General features: G+C 37.6%; 1 protein-coding gene across 3 annotated transcripts in view; it reads right to left on the bottom strand.

The window, feature by feature from the left end:
* The window catches only part of Prp31 (pre-mRNA processing factor 31), a 262,750-nt gene that overhangs the window by 35,421 nt on the left and 202,915 nt on the right, over positions 1-24,414 (bottom strand). For all 3 annotated transcript variants that reach the window (XM_090376998.1, XM_090376999.1, XM_090377001.1), the window contains exon 12: positions 4,451-4,579. In XM_090376998.1, the coding sequence (XP_090233124.1) occupies positions 4,451-4,579 (129 nt within the window). The remainder of the gene's footprint in view (positions 1-4,450; positions 4,580-24,414) is intronic.

Here is a 24,414-nt window from a genome sequence, read left to right as displayed (position 1 = left end):
GAGGTGAAAATTTGAGAAACCAGTTGGTTTCTACTCTGCAAGTAGAAACCAACTGGAGAGTAGCGATTGATCAGGTCTTGAATATCATCGATATTGTTATGAACCCTCTGCAATTCCACTGTAAAATAAAAGCACTACTTGAGTTAAGTACAAGAAGCTGTATCTGACTTCTTTTTCAGTATGGCAGGTTTATGACATTAAAACTTCTGTTTGTTTTTTTTTTTTGGAAATATAGGCTGACTACTGTACATATCTGCTTCCACATATATTTCTAGAATAGGATCATTCTGGTTGGATTAGTAATTAGTATCCACGGATATGTCTTGAATAATCTTGAATTGGAACTTTGACTATGTAATGTAGTAGTAATTGCTGGAGGGGAAGGAGATGTTGCCAGTATTGTAAGAGGAGTGTTACAAGCCTGGTCTGAGTGCTTAGGAGCATTGGGCTGTTACTGAGAGAGAACAGCTCGAGTCCAGCCAGAGACTGATATGTTTGAGAGGACCGTAACATCAGTTTGGGTGAACACTGTTTGTTGTTTTTGTGCAATACTGGTATAAGTACGTTTGGGTATGCTGGAAGCAACTAGTTTCCTTGCTTCTTGGTAACTTACTCTATTCTCAATCTTATTATTTTACAAATTTTTTTCTCTGTTTTTCCATCTGTCACATGTCTTAGAGTATGCAGAATGGTTGCCTTTGCAGTTGGGGCAAGTTATTTCTGTTACCAAACATTCAGGAATGCAGAGGAAACCCAGTTTGTTCCATAGTTGAGATAAAGTTTCTTCTGCATTCCTTCTGAGAGATTGGGAACGTAGGGACAAACATGGAAAAGCAAATAACCTGCTTTTACATGACGATAGGTTTGGGGAATTAAAAATATGAATAATATTCCTGGCAGGTGTGAGTTTATTATATTTTTTAATCATAATTCTTCTGACTGCAATAACACTTTGTACCCAAAGCTCTTGAGTTATTTCTTCCTCCATCACATTCAACAGATCCCAGCTAGGTATCACCTTTAGATATATTTAGAGTTCCATGGGGAAATACTTTCACTAGTATCCCAGAATTTATAAGTCGTAAGAGTTTCTTCAAATGTCTGCAGTTTACAGTTTCTACAAGTAAGTCTCCTGATTGCACAGCTTTCACTACTACGGATGTAAAGCAGTGTCTTTCTGACTGTTTTGTGTGCGTTTTCTGTTTGCATCATAAGGGTAAACTGTAGGTTTACTTAAGTTGTAATTATTATTTATGATGTTGTAGTGCACATTTAATTACTTATTCTTATTTTCTGCACTCTTCTGTTAGTAATGTAAGCAAAGCAACCATTATCAAATGCTTTTCAATAAAATTGTATTTGTAAAAATTATTCAATGCCTAAATTATTTGCTCCATATTAATATTCTTAACTGTTAATTAACCAAAAATAGATACAATAAAAGAAATAAGGAGAGCGCTTGCATGTTCTGGTAAAACCATGTATACAATAAATCAGTACAGTAAAACTATATAACTCCTTCAAACACAGTTACAGAAGTATGGGTTTTGAGGTTATCATTTTTCCATGAAATAGATAGTTTTTTTTTGTTTTTTTTTATATGAAGGAAATCATATCATTTTTTTCCTTCTGTAAAAGTAGCTCAAATGGAATTACATGGTTTTACAATTAGAGTGATGATATAATAGTTATAAAATGGTTATGATGGGAAAGGCTGAGCATAAGAAACTAGTGGCTAAAAGAGTGAAGAAAAGGAACTTTACATTATATGTAAATACACAGAATAAAAAAGAAAATCGGATCAGCTGTTTTCTTCTGCCATGGTTGATGGGAAGTCGTCAGCAATTCTGCTGGTGGACTGAATGGATACTTACACCAATTTTTACAGATGTCAGTCCCTTCGTGGTGAGGAAAAACTCACAAGTGATACCTTAGAACTATAAAATTAGTGATATGGAAATTAGAGGATTATTAATGGTTATTAGAAATTAGAGGTTAATTAATGACCCATCTCTTACAAAATATTTCCACTCTCTGTCTCATAGGTATTCAGTTTTTGCTGCATGCCTTTTCTACAGATACTTCCACAGATACTGTTTTCTGGATTGGCTTCTGTAATCCCCACCCCTACCAAACCAGTCCAAAGATGTGCCACAACCAGTTAATATCCTATCCATTTACTGTCTAACTTGAAACTCACAGAATCAACTTAACCAACAGAACCAACTTTCTTCTTCCTCATTTATCCTTTCAACTTCCATTTTCTGGAACAACTTTCCTTCACATCTATTTATTGAAAATTATGAAGAGAAATTAAAGTCCAATATCATCAAATATGCTTTGTTATCTCAGCCTTCAACCTACAATGGTCCACTAAGTACTATAGATTCTAATCTTTGTGTTTGATGTTTATATATATATATATATATATATATATACACACATACAGGGCGATTCACTACCAGTGCGACAAACTTGCAGGAGGTGTAGGGGGCACAAAGACGAATCGGAATCACAGCATTTGCGAACCGTTTCTGTTGAAGAAACCAAGTAGCAAAAGTCCTCCGGAGTGGATAATCTGCAGGCTCCAATGATTGATTTTTTTTTTTTTTTTTTTGATTTGGTAGTTGTTGGCGCATCGGCTTCTGTGGCCATATTGCACCTCCCAAGGTTTTTGCAGTACTTTGATCCAAGCCTGAAGCGGGAATCGAACCCGCGACCTTTGGGTTACCGAGCAGGTACTTTACCCACTCGGCTAGCCTGGTAGGCCAATTGGACGCGTTGCAGATGGTATGAACTCATTTGGTTTGTTGACAGTATCCTCCATACAGTGGATTGGGAAATACCCAATCGTTGGCCTATCGCTCGAGTACTCGTACTTAGATTGCCTTCTGCAAGACGTAGGACATTCTCCTCATTGTCTGGCATCCTCGTCGTTTGCTCTTGATTCATGGTACCTCTCATGAAACAACCAGTCTCACGTAACCTTCTGTGCACACGTGCGAAAATCGTATGATGAGGAGCACGGCTGTGCGGAAAACGTTCCTGGTACAAGCGCAGAGCGGTGCACCCATTACAGTCCGCAGCTCCATATGCGAGGTGCATGTCGGCCAGTTCAACGTTTGAATACTCGTCTATCCTACTGCCTCGGGAACCGGTTCGCAAATGCTGACTTCCAGCGGGATCGCCGTTCACGCAACCTCCCATTCAATGTCCTCTACCACATGATGAATGCATTTCAAACCCTGCAATGCTATGTGATTCTGATTCGTCTTTGTGCCCCCTACACCTCCTGCAAGTTTGTCACACTGGTAGTGAATCACCCTGTATATAAAAAAACCCTAATCACCTATCTTAGGTATCTGGACTTTGAATGGTATAAATTGCATATTTTGTACAGCTGTTTAATCTATTTTACCTGTTTTATATTTTAATGTATTTTATACATTTTACAATACCCTACCATAGCTGTGTGATAAGAAGAAGCTCAAAATCTCAATGTTGAGAGTCTTCAATATCAGCAACCTTGTAATTGGAATATAGGTGTTAGTGTTGTTGAAGATGAGCAAGGCCTCCGTAGCCGAATGGTCAGGAGCGGGAGTGCAGTAACACATGTTCTTTGAGTAGACTGGGGTTCAAGCCCCTGACTGCTGAATACGGTCGATCTGCCAACCCACACTGGACCAGCGTGGCAGATTATGGTCCATTTCCCTCAGCATGAATTGTTGAGGAGGCTTCCATCCTGCAGTGGGTTGATAATGGCTGCACTTAACCTTTTTTTTTATGGGAAAAGCTAATTCTAATTAATTAAGAAAGGACCGTATTTTAGAAGGATAGAATTAATAAATTAATGTTCTGAAATCTTAACATACTGACATGTACTGCAGTGGGAATGGCATCTTATTACTGCCATTCACATCAATAAATTAATTAATAAATTAATCTTCTGAAATCTTAACATACTGACATGTTGTACTGCAGTGGGGATGGCATCTTATTACTGCCATTCACATCAAACAATTTCATTTTAACTGTAACAGACAACTACATATATCTGATGAAAGACCAGTAATCTCTGAAACATGCTATCATAGTATTTCATCTCAACCTTCAAATGAATGGCAGACTACTCTCAGAGAATGAAGGACTGTGTATACATATATATATGGTATATACCTTAACTCTAGCATTTCTTTATTCTGACATAAGACAATGGATATATTTTATAATCATTTAGCAAATTAACACTTTGAAACTATATGTTCTACTCTAATTTAGCTTAATCCAGAAGAATATATTTACTTTCAATACAAATGAAACCTTACAGCTTAGTAAACATATGAACTGAGTTTACAATATCTAATTATAACCTTTTCTGAAAATGGGACAATTCTGAAACTATTTGTAAAATTATTTGATGATTTTATAGATATAACAAGTCTTTTCCTACCTGCAATGTTTTTGAAATGCGAACTTTAGTTTTTTCATCAATCTGTGGGGCTCTAATTCTTCCTGTTCCCGATTTACCTATTTGTCCAAGGCTGAATCCTAAATCATCCTGATAAGCATCCTCCTCAATCTATAACAAAATATAAAGCATTTTAAATTAATTTCAGGAATATTTATTCCCTTCAACAAATTATTTTGAAAAGTTACTTTAAGAAATTAACAAAGTAAAATATAATTACAAGTTACAATTACAGGTAACCCCCGATTTACATAGGGATTAGGTTCCTGGGTATACAGGCACAAATGGAATCAGCGCAAATGGAACCCTTTATATAATGGAGTCAATCGGAAATCACAGGGTTAGGTTCCGGGCAACAAAAATTTTACCTATCACTTTGCATTGATTGTTTTATTTTATTAGTATTCTTCATAGTTGTAGTAATAGTTGAGGGAGGCATATTCATAACCCTACACACATTAGGGTGGCTTTCACCAGCTTCCATTCTCCAAATAACCTCCATCTTATTTTCCAATGTGATAGATTGACGTGCCTTTTTCATGCTTTCATGTGCACTAGGATTCAATTAACTTCTTTTACCAGACATGCTGTCTCTTTATTCTATTAAATTGAAACTTTACAACACAACTGGCAAAAACTGCACATGGCCATCACTAGTAATAATTATTATTTAATTCATTAATAAGCACAATCAATAAAAAATGTTAGTGTAATAAATTTCCAACACATGTAAATGGCGTAAACAACAACCAACCAAATGCTTCACCACATGGCCCTTTACCACCCAAATCCATGAGCTACTTTGAGGGTGGGAATCTTTCTCATCTCTGATTGGCTATGATATGGATGCGCTAATTGCTGATTGGCTCAGATTGTTCTAAATCACGTGTAAATCAAGTACAGTACGATGCCAATAAATTTTGTCTGAATATTTTAAACTTTCAATTTATAAGTTAAGTGCAAATGCATCAATTAATACACAGCCAATTCTAAATTAGCAAAAATTTTCAAAGGCGGCATCGTTTTAAGTTATATCTCATATTGTGAATACCTTCACAATGAGTTGCCATGATATTGCACTACTTCGAATAAGTAACGCTTCACCTAAAGGAGAAGACTCGTGTTACTTATTCTCAGTGGATACCACCACCCAGACGGCACCGTTTCAGGGCTATTTGGCCCTTCTTCGGTGGGTGAGTAGGTACCCAAGTGATGCAATGATGGCAAAACAGTTGTGAAGTATAACTCCACAATTTGCCATCATTGCATCACTTGGATACCATCTGGGTGGTGGTATCCACTGAGAATAAGTAACATGAGTCTTCTCCTTTAGGTGAAGCGTTACTTATTCGAAGTAGTGCAATATCATGGCAACTCATTGTGAAGGTATTCAAATATGAGATATGAGATATAACTTAAAACAATGCCGCCTTTGAAAATTTTTGCTAATTTAGAATTGGCTGTGTATTAATGATGCATTTGCACTTAACTTATACATAGTCTAGACTTTCTCGCAGCCTGAGGCATAAGCCCTAAATGCATTATATATTTTAAATTTATAAAAAAATTTCAAAAAACTAAAAAAATTAAAAATTGCAAAAATAAATAAATAAAAGTAAAAATAGCCTTATGGTTAGTGATCAACGCTACTGCAAATCGGCACAAATCAGACCAGTGCAAAATGAGGGCTATCACTAAATTATACTAGACAACAATATGAAGTTTTTGGCTTACCTTAAATGAAAATTGATAATTCTGGTAATTGTCACTGCATTGAATATAAATCTGAGATTAAAATTACTACATTAATTCTAACTTAATAAAATTTTATAGGAACCTGTAACATACAAATATGATATTTTAATTTCCATTTTTTCTAAGATAGTGGCTGATATCCAGAGTTTGTGTTTTTTTTTTTTTTTTTTTTTTTTAACAAATTGCAGAACATTTCTTTATACTCAGTGCTGACAGCATTTAAGTTATGCGAGGAAAAACTCCAAAGTGAATTAACAAAATGGACTATTAATCATAAAACGCACTCCACTGCTTTATAATCTGTAGCAGACATTCATTAGCTTGCTTGTAAATTGAACACTTTTGGAAATAATTTGGAGCATTTTTTTGTTTAATAAATATTGTTGGTTGGTTGATATGTTGTTTAGTGGCACAAGGGCTGCTAAGGCCATATTGTGCCTTAATAAATATTGTAACGTGTAGTAAGAAATTGCTTGCTCCCACCTGTCTACATCTGAAATAAACTAGAACTAAAAAATTATACTTTTTTTATATAAATGTTTCTTTGCACACAAAAGAATCTGTTCAAAATTTCTATCAAATGCTCCTCACAATGAATTGTTTCTTGAAAAGAATATTATTATATATTCTTTCTTTAGTGTATATTGCATCGACTAAAAAATTCAAGAAAATTCATCTATTGGCAGCCACATTATAAGGTTGGGAAGTTTTAATATCACTTAGTGGCACAAAAGCTACTAAAGTCAAGTTGTGCCTATTTCTATGCAGCTATTGATGTCTGAAATTAAGATTTGATGTGATTTTGGGTTTACTGCTGAAATTAAGAATAAAATTATATTATGCATTATAATCTGTTAAGTAATTGTCTGCTTCAGGAACATAAAGCACTTGGCTAAGTTTGAACTGTCTTCTATCACACATAATAATGTTAAAGGTTCCTGTAACTGAGATAGTAATTTTAAAATTGAATTGTGAACATTGTGATACTGGCTATAGTCTAATGTGCTTTACCATAAGTGAAAGAATTAGAATGTGCTTTACCATAAGTGAAAAGTGATAGTATGTAAAAATAAGTGGATCCTTCCCCACATGATATAGTGTAGAAGGAAGCTAATCATGCAAAAGGGCTCTAATATTACTATATTAGCTTGGTTTGGTTTGTTAGGTTTTATTGGCGCATTAGCAACTAAGGTTATAATGCGCCAAAACTGGGGCTATATTAGCAGAAGGCAAATACGTCATTATTGATCACTGAGAGAATTCATCATGTAGTGTGGAGAATGCTGACCTGGAAAATGAGCAATCTTAAGAAAGTTGATAATAATGCTCTAATATTGCTATATTAGCTTGGTTTGGTTTGTTAGGTTTTATTGGCGCATTAGCAACTAAGGTTATAATGCGCCAAAACTGGGGCTATATTAGCAGAAGGCAAATATGTCATTATTGATCACTGAGAGAATTCATCATGTAGTGTGGAGAATGCTGACCTGGAAAATGAGCAATCTTAAGAAAGTTGATGATCTGCATTTTTCGCAAGTTACCATTCCAGGGACACATTCTAAAATTCAAAGACATCTAGTAATCCTACCATAACTTTGATTTTTTCCCACCATTTCTGTTTCCTTACAGTGAACTGTAGCCTTTCTTTTCCTCACAAAAAATACAAAACTGTGTTTCCTTAAATCAACTATTCAACCAATTCGGCCATTCAACCAATTTGTCAATCAATTTGGCCCTGGAGAGATTGTGCAAGGCTAAGGGTAGAATTTTTTTCAGCCTGGTCTGTGCTTGTTGACAGGAGAGACTGCTTCTACAGGGATGGGATACACTTAAATAGAAAGTGTGCAAGAATATTTGCTGATGCTATCGAGGCAGTGTTAGGTGGGTCGGAAAACTGCTAGAGTAGGGGTATACACAGATTAAAGGTTAACAGTGGCCGCAGGCAGAGGCAAAAGTGATTCTTGCACTGCTTCTATTAGAATGGGCAGCAGACTGGAAAGCAAGGTAATGGAGGTTTCCAGGGCTGCTGGGAGTCACAGTGGAACAATTAAATACATGGACTATGTTAGGGCGGCTAGGAGCAGGAACAGATGCATGTACACCAATGCTAGGAGTATAGTTAATAAATTTGATGAGCTTGAAGTCCTAGTCAAGACATCAAAGGCAGATATTGTTGGGATATCAGAGACGTGGTGTCACAACTGGTGGACACTGCAGTGTCCACCACATTGTCCACATTGAGTCTGGTGTGAAATAGGCACTGGGAAAGGAAAATGAGAGTAGGTGTGTTATAGGCCTAATGAATCTGATGAGTATAATGAGCAATTGTGCAGAGAAATAGTGGAGCAGTAAATCAGAATGTCTTATAATGGGAGATTTTAACTTTCCAGATATTGACTGGAACTTGTGGATTGGTCACTCGCACATTAGCAAGACTTTTGTGGATTTATTGGATGACTGTTTTCTACAGCAACATGTTCGAGAGGCAACCAGAGGGAGTAATAATACTCTTGATCTGATTATCAGTAGTGACTCTTCATACATTAAGAATCTGCAGATAAACGAACCATTGGGCGACAGTGATCACAATATATTGATGTGGCAATTATTTAAAGATGTAACTACCATCAAGGCTAAAGGGAAGGGCTTTTGCTTTTGTAAAGATGACTACAAAGGTCTCAGACAGTTTTTAAATTCTGTACATTGGGAACAACTGATGATGTTACCAACAGTGAATTCTAAAGGGATGCCTTCATGGACTTAATTTTGGAGGCTACTAGGCTTTTCATTCCAACTAAGAAACACTGTTCAAGGTTTGGCCTAAATGGATGTTAGATGAATTAATGAGGCTAGTGGCAGGGACAAAGAATGCATGGGATGCATATAAAGTATCAGGCGATACAGAAGCCCATGGCAGGTATAAACTAGTCTGTAATCAAGACACAAAGGAGGTTAGGTAGGTGAAGACAGATTATGAGAAATCTTTGGCAAAGGATGCAAAGAAAAACAGCAAGGAGTTCTTTTCTTATGTAAACTCTAGAAGGAAAGGGATGAATCAGATTGGACCACTTAACATAGATGGCTTGACTATTGATGATCATGCTCAGGTAGCTGATAAACTGAATGAGTATTTTGCATCTACATTCACACATGAGGAGTTATTCAATGAGGGGTGTGCCAGAAGTTTATCAAACGCTAACAGGGAATTAAGTGATTTTGTAATAACTGAGAGCAAAGTGGAGGAGAAATTGTTGAAGTTAAACATAAGGAAGGCACCTAGGGTGTACAGGATCTATCCAGTTATATTAAAGGAAGCAGCAAAGGAAGTAAGCAAACCCTTAGCCATAATTATGAGAGCTTCCTTAGACTCAGGGGAGATAACCATGGACTGTAGGTGTGCAAATCTATCACCAAACACAAAGGAGGTTCAAAAGGTGACACAAGTAACTACAGACCTGTTAGTTTAACTTGTGTTCCAGGGAAAATAATGGAATCACTGGTTAAAGAAGCGTTGCAGGATCATCTAGACAAGAATGCAGTAATAGTTAAGACACAGCATGGGTTTGTCAAAGGGAGGTCTTGTCTGACCAATTTGATTGCTTACTATGATGTGGTCACAAAGGAACTGAATGCAAAAAAATAATTTTGATATCATATACTTGGATTTCAGGAAAGCTTTTGATACTGTTGCACATGGAAGACTGCTGTATAAATTGGAGAGGTATGGCATCAAGGGTAAGCAGCTACAATGGATAAAGGGATGGTTGAGTGGGAGGCAACAGAGAGTGGTAATCAATAGACACTGCTCTTCATGGACAAATGTTATTAGTCGAATTCTCCAGGGTTTGGTGCTGGGCCCATTTTTGTTTTGTATATTTATCAATGATATTAATGAAGATATATCAGATTTAATGTCCAAGTTTTCAGATGATACAAAGGTTGGCAGAGTTGTTAACGACAGTAATGACAGTATGCTACTTCAACTGGATCTAGATAAGTTGGGAAAATGGGCTGAGAAGTAGCAACTGGAGTTTAACATTGACAAATGCAAAGTACTGCATATGGGTAGCAATAACCAAAGAGAAATGTACCGACTGGGTGATACTACACTCAGGAAAGTGGAAAGTGAAAAAGACCTGGGGGTAATTGTGCAGCCAAATAGGAAGTTTGCTGAGCAGTGCAGAGGGGCTGCCAGGGCAGGTCATGGAGTCTTGTCAATGATATATAGGAATTTTTCTAGCAGGGACAGGGAGGTGATAATCCCGTTATATGAGGCAATAGTCAAGCCACACCTACAGTACTGTGTACAGGTCTGGAGGCTTCATTTTAGGAAGGATGTAGAGTTGCTAGAACGAGAACAAAGAAGGGGAACAAAAGGGTGCTCTTACCAAGAAAAGCTTAAGTTCCGTAAATTGCGGTGCCTGGAGAGTAGGCACCTGTGAGATGATCTGATTGAGGCGTATAAGGCCTTGAATTGGTTGAGCAAGCTGAATGCTGATGGGGAACAGTTTCAAATTGAGGATAGATAGTTGTAGAATAGATGTTCGGAAATTTGCCTTTGGCCAGCGAGTAGTTGATTGGTGGAACAAGCTTCCATCTTTTGCTGTGGAAGCTAATAGCCTAAATAAATTTAAGGCTGAGCTGGATAGGCATTTGGAATGAATGGAGGGATGAAATGTTTTTTTTTTTTTTTTTTTTTTGGCTGATGCTTCTTGCATTGTATGCCTCTACTAATGCTAACTAGTTGAGGCTGAAAAATTATCTGTTCTGAAATTTATGGCAATGTATAAGGCCTTCTTTTTTAAGAATAACACCATTTATGAGAATACTAGAGGATCTAACATTTAAAAACCATTCTTTAAAACCAATTCTTATTCCTTTGAATCTTGGTGCACTCTCTTTACTTAGCTATAAGTCCACACTGATATGTACCTTTTCCAATTTTGACACAATAATTTATAATGATATTTAATGTGGAAATTCACAAGCAGAGTGGTTTGTAACATCTAGTAATCCTACTAGGTGTGTGTGTGTGTGTGTTAGATATTTAGTACTTAATCCTATAAATGTGTAACAAATTCTGTAAAAACAACTTGCCAACACACACTTCCCAATATATTATGAAAAAAGAGGCAACGTGTCTGCATCTGAATAGTTTGAAGTACTTATGTGAGGTTCAGTGCAGCCAATGCATTACTTGAAGGTAATCAAATATAAATAAGAACAATTTACTTTAAAAAAGGATCTGTAGCTGATTTTTAATTCAAACTGGGTTCCCCAATCTTCAGAGATCTAGGAACTCATGATTTCCATCAATCAATGTTGCTTGTCTGTCCCATAATTAAACAATTTACTAGACAACATGTTTCAAAAAAAAAATAATAATAATTTTTCATTTAGAACTTTAGACGATTAATATTTACAAGAATTTTCATCTCAAAAACAGAAAGAACCTTACTGGGATTCCATTAAAATATTTTTATATACTCTGATCAAAGTGCTTATGCCCTTCATCTTACTAATTTTGGTGGCCACCTTATTAAAATCACTTAATTAAAATCAAAAATGATTTAAATTAAATAATTTAAATTACTCTTTGACCAAAGAATTTGCATAACCCTTCTTTCGCATTTAAAAAATAAATAGATAGCCATATTCATATAAAATTTTTTGTCATTTTCTTGGTTTACTTTTCTACTGGTAATTAGTATTAGCAATGGCCACATAGTGCAAGGAAGCCTACAGCTTATAGTACACCAACCAAAAAAAAACATATATACATATAATACAGTCGAACAAGTGTATATATATAATTAGCATTAGTAGAGACATATGATGCAAGAAAGCAAGCTTATTCAGCATCAGCCAAAAAAAAAAAAAAAAAAAAAAACAACACACCACTCCCATTTCACCCCTCCGTTCGCTCGAAATACCTGTCCAGTTGAGCCTTAAATTTGTTTAGGCTATCAACTTCAACAACAAATGATGGAAGTCGGTTCCACCAACCAACCACCCGCTGGCCAAAGGCAAATTTCCGCACATCTATCCGACATCCGTCCTTCCTCAATTTGAATTTATGCCCTCTGAGCTGATTATTCTGAGCAAGATGAAGAATCCCATTGGCATTGAGCATGCTCAAACCATTCAAAGCCTTATACACCTCTATCAGATCACCTCGCCGGTGCCTAGTCTCCAGACTCTGTAATTTGAAAACTTAATCCTTTCTTCGTAAGAGCAACCCTTTGTTCCATTCACTAATCTTGTTGCACTTCTCTGTACCCCGTTCCAGCAGCTCTACATCCTTCTTGAAATGAGGCCTCCAGACCTGTATACAGTACTCAAGATGTGGCCTAACCATTGCCTTATACAAGGGAATAATCACCTTCTTATCCCTGCTAGAAAAATTCCTGTATATCATTGACAAGACACCATGAGCTACTCTTGCAGCTCGTCTGCACTGCTCAGAGAACTTTATATCTGCCTGCACAATTACCCCCAGGTCCTTTTCATTCTCCACCACTGTCAGTGTAGTACCGCAGAGTTGATACGTTGCTCTGGGGTTACTGTTTACCATATGTAGTACTTTACATTTGTCAATGTTAAACTTCATTTGCCACCTCTCAGCCCATCTGTTCAACCTTTCCAGATCCTGTTGCAGCAGCATAGCGTCAGTGGTGTCCTTAACAACTCTGCCAACCTTTGTATCATCTGCAAACTTGGACATTAAACTTGATATCCCATCATCAATATCATTCATAAACACCGAAAACAACAAAGGACCCAACACTGAACCCTGAGGAACTCCACTAATAACATTAGTCCACGTTCAGCAGTGTCCATTTATTACCACTCTCTGTCTTCTGCCACTCAACCATCCCCTTATCCATAGCAGCAATTTGCCTCCAATGCCACACTGCTCCAATTTGTGCAGCAGTCTTCCATGTGCAACAGTATCAAAAGCCTTTCTAAGATCCAAATATATAATATCAAAGTTATTCCCTGCATCTAGTTCTTTTGTGACTACATCATAGTATCCAATCAAATTGGTCAGGCAAGACCTGTCCTTAACAAAACCATGCTGCGTCTGAGCTATAACTGAATTCTTATCTAGATGATCCTGCAGTGCTTCTTTAACCAGTGCCTCCATTAATTTACCTGGAACAGAAGTTAAACTAACAGGTCTATAATTACTTGTGTCAGCCTTTGATCCTCCTTTGTGAATTGCGGTTACATTTGTACATCTCCAGCCTATGGGTATCTCCCCTGAGTCCAAAAAAGCTCTGATAATTATGGCTAGGGGTTTGCTTACTTCCTTTGCTGCCTCCTTTAATATAACTGGATAGATCCCATCCACCCCAGGTGCCTTTTTTATGTTTATCCTCAACAATCTCTCCTCCACTTTCCTCTCAGTTATTACAAAATCATCCAGCTCACTGCCAATGTTTACTTTACCTACATCATTCTCCTCCCTGAATAACTCCTCATGCGTGAATGTAGATGCAAAATACTCGTTTAGATTGTTAGCCACCTGAGCAGGATCCTCAACTGTTGAACCATCAATATCCAGTGGACCAATCTGATTCATCCCTTTCCTTCTTGAGTTTAAATAGGTAAAGAACTCTTTTCTGTTTTTCTTTGCATCCTTTGCCAAGGATTTTTCGTAGTTTGCCTTTGCCTGCCTAATCTCCTTTGTGACTTGGTTACAGACCAACTTATATCTATCATAGGCTTCCATGTCACCCATTAATTTGTATGTACCCCATGCATTTTTCTTCTCTGCCACATGTCTCAATAGTTCATCTGACAACCATTTAGGCCTAAACCTTGAACAATATTTCTTAGTTGGTATGTAAAGCCTGGTAGCCTCGAAGATTAGTTCCTTGAATGCTTCCCATTTTGAGTTTGCTGTTGGTAACATCATCAGTTGGTTCCACCATTCAGAATTTAAATACTGTCTATGACCACTGTAGTCACCTTTACGAAAGCAAAAACCCTTCCTTTTACCTCTGATGGTAGTTACCTCCTTGAGTAAATCCCATTTCAGCACACTGTGATCACTGCCACCTAGTGGTTCATTTATCTGCAGATTCTTAATGCATGAAGAATCACTACTGATAATCAGATCAAGAGTATTGCTCCCTCTTGTTGCCTCACGAACATGCTGATGTAGAAAACAATCATCCAATAAATCCACAAAAGCCTTGCTAGTGTGCGAGTGACCAACCCACAAATTCCAGTCAATATCTGGGAAATTAAAATCCCCCATTATAAGACTCTCTGATTTACTGGCCCACTCTATTTCCCTGTACAATATCTTATTATACTCATCAGAGTCCTTAGGCCTATAGCACACTCCTACTCTCAATTTTGATTTCCCTATGCTTATGTCACACGAAACTGACTCGACACTGCCCTGTCCATCGATGTCGACTGGCTTCACTTCCTTGGACTTTGTGTTTCTTAACTAATAGCATAACCCCTCCTGTCCTGTCTATCCTTTCTATACACATTGTATTCCCCAAATTCCAGTTCCGCATTCCTTATATCTGTGTGACACCACGTCTCTGATATCCCAACAATATCTGCCTTTGATGTTTTGAGCAATACCTCAAATTCATCAAATTTATTTACCAAACTCCTAGCATTGGTGTACACGCAGGTATACATGCACCTGTTTCTATTCTTGGCTACCCTAACACAACCCATGTGTTTACTTGTACCGCAATGACTCCCAGCAGTCTCTGAAATATCCTGCATCTTGTTTTTCAGGCTTCTGCTCATTTCAATAGAAGCAGTGCAAGAATCACTTCCACCTCTGCCAGTGGCTATTGTTAATCTATTAGTCCTTGTATCCCCCCCAACTAGCAGTTTTCCGACCCACCTAACTCTGCCTTGACAGCATCAGCAAAAATTCTTGCACCCTTTCTATTTAAGTGTATCCCATCCCTGTAGTAGCAATCTCTCCTGTTAACAAGTACAGTCCAGGCTGAAAAAAATTCTACCCCTTGAGCCTTGCACAATCCCTCCAGGGACGAATTGATCGACAAGGCTCTCATCACCCATTATAACAGGATTATATATTATATATATTCTGCTTTTTTGCATATACCATTCTGCATTAACTTATTTACAAATTGTCTTGTATTCACTGAACCATAAATTTATTTCAGGACTTCTAAGAATTTTGGAAACAGGATTTCTAAGAACTTTGTATGCATTTCAGGACTTCTAAGAATGTTGTATGCATTTTGGGCTTCTAAGAAATTTGTATGAAGATCACTTTTATTTTAAAGTTAGTTAGTTAGTTTTTTTTTTAGGAGCATTAGCAATTAAGGCCATATTGCTCTGGGATATGCGGTGGTCATTCCCTGACCTTTCCACATCCTCCGTATTTGGTGGTGACGGGCTCGAACCCCGGTTTAATCAAGAAGCGTGTGCTGCGCACTGCTGCTCCTTCCCACCTGGCTACGAAGGCGCCTTTTATTTTAGAGTAAAATCAGTTAGAAATCAACCCTTCCTTCAGAAACATGTCTACTAACAAAAGAAAGTGTATCTTATTTGTGAAAAAGTCGAAATTATTCATGAATTAGAACATGGTGCAAAAAAATGCTGAAGTGTGTAAAAAGTATTCTTTGTCCTCTTCAAGTATATCAACATTGTGGAAAAATAAAGATATTTACATATCGGCTCTGTAAAAGAACATAACCGGAAAAAAAGTTTTTAGAAAGCGTGAAGTTACAAATGTTGATGAAGCATTGCTTCAATGGTTCACTACACAAAGTGCTGGATTTTAAATAGACGGTCCAATCTAGAAGGCTCAAGCGAAAAAATTTACTAAACAATATGGAAGTGACAATTTTGTATGTAACAATGGTGGGCTGGACAGATTTAAAAACCGACATACATCGTTTATGCAAAAATTAGTGGAGAATCTCGATTTTCAGATCCAATAATGGCAAATGAATGGATTGACCATGTTTGGGCATAAATCAGGAAAGATTTCAATGACGAAGACGTCAACAACACCGACGAAACAGGATGTTTTTTATAATTTGACACCTGACAATGCATTAGCAGAGGCATATGATGCAAGAAAGCAAGCTTATACAGCATCAGACATAAAATAAAACCTTCCCATTTCACCCATTCATTCATTCCAAAGGTTTGTCTAGTTCTGCCTTGAATTTATTTAAGCTGTGAACTTCCACAATGACAGATGGAAGTTTTGTTCCAGCAATCAACCACCCACTGGCTAAAGGCAAAATTCTGCACATCTATTCTACAACTATCTTATTATTATTATTATTAGCTATATGGTGCAAAGCCTGAGGCTTATGCTGCACCAGTCAAAAAAAAAAAAAAAAAAATCATCCCGAGTTACCCTGAGAGAGAGAGAAAAGTAGAAGGGAACCACCAAGAAAGATCAGAATGATGATATCCAGCTCAGGACCCTCCTCAATTTGAAGTTATGTCCCTCAGGTGATTAATCTGGGCAAGAGGAAGAATCCCATTGGCATTGAGCTTGCTCAAACCATTCAAGGCCTTATACATCTGAATCAGATCCCCTTGCAGGTGCCTAGTCTCCAGACACTGCAAATTGCGGTGTCTGGAGAAGAAAGGCTTAAGCCTTTCTTCATAAGAACAACCCATTGTTCCATTCACCAATCTCATTGTGCTTCTCTATACTCATTCCAGCAGCACTACATCCTTCCTAAAATGAGGCCTCCAGACCTGTATACAGTACTCAAGGTGTGGCCTGACTACCAGTCTGAAGAATATCCATTAATCTCTTCTGCCCTGCAGCGACCCAGCAGTCTATCTTAGAATTTTTCCAGTGATCCCAACATGTTCCAGCTTATACAGTAACCTCTCATGAGGGACTGAGTCAAATGCCTTACTAAAATCCAAATAAACTATGTTGAAATTGTTCCCTCTATCCAACTGATCAGTAACTGTGTCAAAGTAGTTTGCTAAGTTAGTAAAATATAATTTTCCCTTAAGAAAACCATGCTGCGTGTTATTCAGAAAGCCACATCTATCAAAATGTCCCTGGATTATACTCTTACTCATTATTTCTAAGATTTTCCCTACCACTGAAGTCGGACTAACCGATCTAGTTACCAACTTCACTCTTAGAACTGCCTTTATGTATTGGTGATATGCTGGCACTTTTCCAATCCAAAGGAATTTTCCCTGAGTCCAAAGATTCCTTCATAATTAACTTCAATGGTTCAATACACTCCCTGATGGCCTCCCTCAGCCATATACACCCATAAGACATTTGCACTTACTTGCCTATTCCATTTGCATGTAAAACTCTCATCATATTCTTCACAATCTTCTAGTCAGATTATTGCATTCTCTTCATACCTTTGCTTCCAACTAACTCACACCACACAAATTCTATGTTGGCAGATGTAACTTCAGACTCTGCAAAAGCTCTTTTTGCACACAGGCTATTTTAAATAAGAAGCAGACACCATCACTCCTCCTATCTTCCCTGTCTTTCCTAAATACATCATACATACCATAGTGGAACTCATCATCCCCATTTTCTGGGTGGCAACATATTTCTGTTAGCACTTTCTCAGTATGAGATGTCCTAACCAGAACATCTCATGCTGACATAAGCCATTTTATTGACAATGCTCTTGACGTTACTGTAGACACAGTTAAGACTAAGTATTCTTCGATAGTTTACTACCCTGAAACGCCCCTTGAAGTTATTTAGGCTTGTTAACCTATTTGAACATCCCCCTCATTTGAAACTTTGCCACACTCAGAACATCTTTCCAACATCTGCTGTTGCAGTAACAAACAAGAATTCTCAAGGTGAGTCCAGGCATTGCTTTGACCCATATCATAAAATAAATGCGGATCTATATTATCCTTTTCCCTCCTAACTAGGGGTTTCCCTGAGCCCTTAAGGCAGGGGTTCAAAATCTTTTTTGTGTAAAGAGCCATTTTTGATCTAATTTAAAAAGGGAATCCGAAGAGCCACACCTCAGCTCAAGCAGGGGAGGGGGAGTTTTTTAAGAAATGCAATAGAGTGGGAAGGCGTTTTATTAAAAAATATATATTTTTTGAAATATTATTTATTAATACTGAAAAAAAAAAAACAAACATCCAATTAGATACAAATTAATGTGACTTTTGCTGCAGAACTTCTTGAGCAAGTCTCTCAACACCAGATGAGTATACCGTAATTTTCATCTTTAAACATGCTGAGAAATTCTCATTACAGATGGTTTCTTGATTTATTTTTAATACAGTTCATCTTCGAAAATATTTGCTTGCAGAAATACATCTAACCAAAAACAGAGAAGTCCAAATGCAAATATTTTCAAATCTATATACTCGTCCAGTAAGCTACTCCATGTATCGAACACAATTTTATCTTGTTTTTTAAACTCGGCTATCACCGTCCATTTGTGTAGAATTGCAAGGGCAGCCTTTTTGCCTTTCCAAGTCCTCAATTTCAGTTTTAAGGCATTTTAGGCTTGCACTCCACATGTCCTTGATTTTTAAGTCCTCTAACTCCATTTCAAATTATGCTTCATGTAGGCTAAAAGTTAAAGAGCCACAGGTTGCCGACCCCTGCCTTAAGGTATCCTCAACGATAATGGTGAAAATCTTTGCACCACCTATGTTCAAATGAATACCATCTCTACAAAATATTCCTTCTACCTACAAGTGTGCAGTAATAACACAGATAATGTCTTCCCAAAGCACTGTCATCAGAAACAGGTAATCTCCTTTGTGAAAAAGGAGATAATTGAGCATCTACAATCTGTAGAGACTTAAAGGCTAAAGGTTTGCTTATCTACTTATTTTGCTCCTTATTTTAATATGATCAGATAGATTCCATCAGTAACAGATACAATATTTATTTTTTGCTTTTCTTTCAGTTATCACAAAATCATTTAGCTTCCAGTTATAACTTTAAAATTCTGGTAACACCTTCACACATGCATGTAGATACAAAATATTTTTTTCAGTTTGTCAACAACCTGAACAGATTCACCAATAGTCATTCCATTCACATCTGTGGCCCAATCTCACTTATCCCTTTCTTTCTAGTATTAACATAAAGAAATCTTTGCTACTTTTCTTTACATTCTTAGTCAAAGACCTCTCACAATCTGCCTTGGCTTGCCTAACCCAGTGAACGAGTGTTGACTAGTTTGTACCTTCTGTAAGTTTCTGTCCTCTGATAACTTACTATCAGTTCATCTCCTCAGCCTTATCAGCTGACTTGACATCCACTTAAGTCTAAACTTCAAACGATAGCTCTTAGTTAATAAAAAATACAAGTAACTTCTATAATTACTTCCAGGGCTACTGCAAAATAAAATAAGGCAGAAATAATTACTATTAATTTATTGAAAAAGAAAAAAGAATTACAACATACCTCACATATAATGAAACAACAAAAAAAAAATAAAATAAATAACAAAATCATTTTGAAATTCTGGAAATAATCTTTAAATTCTAAATCACAGTAATCGTATTCTATCGCAATAATAAAATAAAATGAAAATTATAATGTTAAAAAAATTATACAAATTTATGTTTCCTTGCTTTAAGAGATGCAAATTAATTATTTCATTCACGTTTATTTGTTCCAAATTATCATTTTCTATTGAAATTATTGCCAAATTAGGGCGTCATTCTGGAGACATTGCCGATTGTAAATAATTTTTGATTAATTTTAATTTTGAAAAACTCTGTTCACCGGAGGCAACAGAATCTGGTAAAGTCAGAAAATTTGACAATAGCATTAGTAGAGGCATATGATGAAAGATTGTTTGTTATTTGGTTTTTAGGAGCATTAGCAACTAAGGCCATATTGCTCTGGGGATATGCAGTGGTCATTCCCTGGCCTTTCTGCATCCTCCGTATTTGGTGGGCACGGACTGGAACCCCGGTCTAATCAAGAATATGATGAAAGAAAGCAAGCTTATGCAGCATTAGCCAAAAAAAAAGCTCCCCTTTTACCCCTCCTTTCGTTCCAAATACCCATCCAGCTCAGCCTTAAATTTATTTAGGCTATCAACTTCCACAACAAAGGATGGAAGTCTGTTCCACCAACCAACTACCCGCTGGCTAAAGGCAAACTTCCGAACATCTATCCTACAACTGTCTTTCCTTAATTTGAATTTATGCCTCTCAGGTAATTATTTTGAGCAGGAGTAAGAATCCCATTAGCATTGAGCATGCTCAAACCATTCAAGGCTTTATACACCTCAATCAGATCACCGCACAGGTGCCTAGTCTCCAGACACTGTAATTTGCAAAACTTAAGCCTTTCTTCGTAAGAGCAACCCTTTGTTCCATTCACTAATCTTGTTGCCCTTCTCTGCACTCGTTCAGGCAGCTCTACATCCTTCTTGAAATGAGGCCTCCAGACCTGTATACAGTACTCTAGGTGTGGCCTGACCATTGCCTTATACAAGGGAATAATCACCTCCTTATCCCTGATAGAAAAATTCCTATATATCATTGACAATACACCATGAGCTACTCTTGCAGCCCTTCTGCACTGCTCAGAGAACTTCATATCTGCCTGCACAACCACCCCCAGGTCCCTTTCATTCTCTACCACTGTCAGTGTAGTACCACAGAGTTGATACGTTGCTCTGGGGTTGCTGTTTCCCATGTGTAGTACTTTACATTTGTCAATGTTAAACTTCATTTGCCACCTCTCAGCCCATCTGCTCAACCTTTCCAGATCCTGTTGCAGCAGCATAGTGTCAGTAGTGTCCTTGACAACCCTGCCTACCTTTGTATCATCTGCAAACTTCGACATTAAGCTTGACATACCATCATTAATATTATTTATAAATACAGAAAACAACAATGGACCCAACACTGAACCCTGAGGAACTCCACTGATAACATTAGTCCACGATGAGCAGTGTCCATTGATTACCACTCTCTGTCTTCTCCCACTCAACCATCCCTTTATCCATAGCAGCAATTTGCCTCCAGTGCTACACTGTTCCAATTTGTTCAGCAGTCTTCCATGTGCAACAATATCAAAAGCCTTTCTAAGATCCAAATATGTGATATCAAAGTTATTCCCTGTATCCAGTTCCTTTGTGACCACATCATAGTATCCAATCAAATTGGTCAGGCAAGACTTTCCCTTAACAAAACCATGTTCTGTCCAAGCTATAACTGAAGACTTGTCAAGGTGATCCTGCAGTGCTTCTTTAACCAGTGCCTCCATTAATTTTCCTGGAACAGAAGTTAAACTAACAGGTCTATAAATACTTGTGTTGCCCTTTGATCCTCCTTTGTGAATTGGGGTCACATTTGCACATCTCCAGTCCATGGGTACCTCCCCTGAGTCCAAAGAAGCTCTCATAATTATGGCTAAGGGTTTGCTTACTTCCTTTGTTGCCTCCTTTAATATAACTGGATAGATCCCATCCACCCCGGGTACCTTTTTTATGTTTATCTTCAACAATTTCTCCTCCACTTTCCTCTCAGTTATTACAAAATCATCTAGATCACTGAAAGAGTTTAATTCACCTCTGGCATTCCCCTACCTGAATAACTCCTTATGTGTGAATGTAGATGCAAAATACTCATTTAGTTTGTTAGCCACTGTTGGTTCAACTGCTGATGAGCAGGATCAAACTGTTGAACCATCAATATCCAGTGAACCAATCTGATTCTTTCCTTTCCTCCTAGAGTTTACATAGGTAAAGAACTCTTTGTTCATTAGCATTGCTGTTTTTCTTTGCAACCTTTGCCAAAGATTTCTCATAATCTGCCTTTGCCTGCCTAATCTCCTTTGTGACTTGGTTACAGACCAGTTTATATCTATCACAAGCTTCCACGTCACCCATTAATTTATATGTATCCCATGCATTTTATTTCTCACAGGACTATAATTACTTGTTTCAGTCTTTATCCTCCTTTGTGAATTGGGGTCACATTTGCACATCTCCAGTCTATGGGCACTTCCCCTGAGTCCAAGGAAGCTCTAATAATTATAGCTAAGGGTTTGCTTACTTCCTTTGCTGCCTCCTTTAATATAACAATAGATTCCATCCACCCCAGGTGCCTTTCTTGTGTTTATCTTCAACAATTTCTCTTCCACTTTACTCTCAGTTATTACAAGATTATCTAGTTTACTGCCACAGTTTAATACATCTCTGGCATACCCCTTCCTGAATAACTCCTCATGTGTGAATGTAGATGCAAAATACTCATTTAGTTTGTTAGCTACCTGAGAAGGAACCTAAACTGTTGAACCATCAATATCCAGTGGACGAATCTGATTCATCCCCATTCCTTCTAGAGTTTATATAAGTAAAGAACTCTTTTCTGTTTTTCTTTGCATCCTTTGCCAAGGATTTCTCATAATCTGCCTTCGCCTGCCTAACCTCCTTTGTAACTTGGTTATAGACCAGCTAATATCTATCAAAGGCTTCCATGTCACCCATTAATTTGTATGTATCCCATGCATTTTTCTTCTCTGCCATATGTCTCATTAGTTCATTTGACATCCATTTAGGCCAAGACCTTGAACAATATTTCTTAGTTGGTACGTAAAGCCTAGTAGCTTCCAAGATAAATTCTTTGAATGGTTCCCATTTTGAATTTGCTGTTGGTAACATCATCAGTTGGTCCCACCATATAGAATTTAAATACTGTCTTAGACCACCACAGTCACGTTTACGAAAGCAAAAACCCTTCACTTTGCCCCTGACGGTAGTTATCTCTTTGAGTAAATCCCACTTCAGCACACTGTGATCACTGCCACCTAGTGGTTCCTTTATCTGCAGATTCTTAATGCATAAAGAATCAGTACTGATAATCAGATCAAGAGTATAACTTCCTCTAATTGCCTCCCGAACATGCTGATGTAGAAAACAATCATCCAATAAATCCACAAAAGCCTTGCTAGTGTGTGAATGACCAATGCACAAATTCCAGTCAATATCTGGGAAATTAAAATCCCCATTTATAAGACTCTGATTTACTGGCCCACTCTATTTCCCTGTACAGTTTCTTATTATACTCATCAGAGTCATTAGGTCTATAGCACACTCCTACTCTCAATTTTGATATCCCAATGCTTATGTCACACCAAAATGACTCGACACTGCACTGTCCGTCGATGTCGACTGGCTTCACTTCCTTGGATTTTATGTGTTTCTTAATTAATGGCATAATCCCTCCTCCCTTCCTATCCTGTCTATCTATCCTTTTTGTACACATTGTACTCCCCAAATTCCAGTTCTGCATTCCTTATATCTGTGTGACACCAAGTCTCTGATATCCCAACAACATCTGCCTTTTATGTTTTGAGCAATACCTCAAATTCATCAAATTTATTTACCAAACTCCTAGCATTGGTGTATACGCAAGTATACACGCACCTGTTCCTATTCTTAGCTACCCTAACACAACCTATGTGTTTACTTCTACCGCAATGACTCCCAGCAGTCTCTGAAATACCCTGCATCTTGTTTTATAGGCTGCTGCTCATTCCAATAGAAGCAGTGCAAGAATCACTTTCACCTCTGCCAGTGACTACTGTTAATCTATTAGTCCTTGTTTTTCCCCCCAAGCTGGCAGTTTTCCAGCTCACTTAACACTGCCTCGATAGCATCAGCAAATATTCTTGCACCTTTTCTATTTAAGTTTATCCCATCCCTGTAGAAGCAGTCTCTCCTGTTAACAAGTACAGACCAGGCTGAAAAAAATTCTACCCCGTGAGCCTTGTGCAATCTTTCCAGAGCCGAATTGATCGACAAGGCTCTCATCATATACTCCCTCCTATCGTGTCTTAGCAGAATTGCAGACACTTTCAAATTCAACCCTAATTCACGGCTTTTTTTCAACAGTGACCAGTACTTGTTAAGTAATTTCACCGGTCTCCTACTCTTAATATCATTAGGTGATATTGTACAACAATATCACCTTTTGTGCCCTTAAAAGATGATATCCGCTCTACAACGACATTAACCTTTGCCCCTGGCAGACATACCCCTGGTCCTGTTCCATCTATTGTTTTTACATACCATGTTCCCCATTTCCCTGACAATAGTCACCAACAACTACTAGTTCCTGTGGGACCAGTGCATTCTGCCTTGAGGGTTGCCGCTGTGTTGAGTGATGATCAAGTGCAAGTTCTGGCATTGATGTGGGCAGCTGAGAGCTTGATGGGTCCC

The sequence above is a fragment of the Mastigoproctus giganteus genome, chromosome 7 (assembly GCF_048544385.1).
Source record: "Mastigoproctus giganteus isolate SK-2022 chromosome 7, ASM4854438v1, whole genome shotgun sequence".
Classification (NCBI taxonomy): Eukaryota; Metazoa; Arthropoda; class Arachnida; order Uropygi; family Thelyphonidae; genus Mastigoproctus; species Mastigoproctus giganteus.
This window is presented reverse-complemented; position numbering and strand designations above follow the sequence as displayed.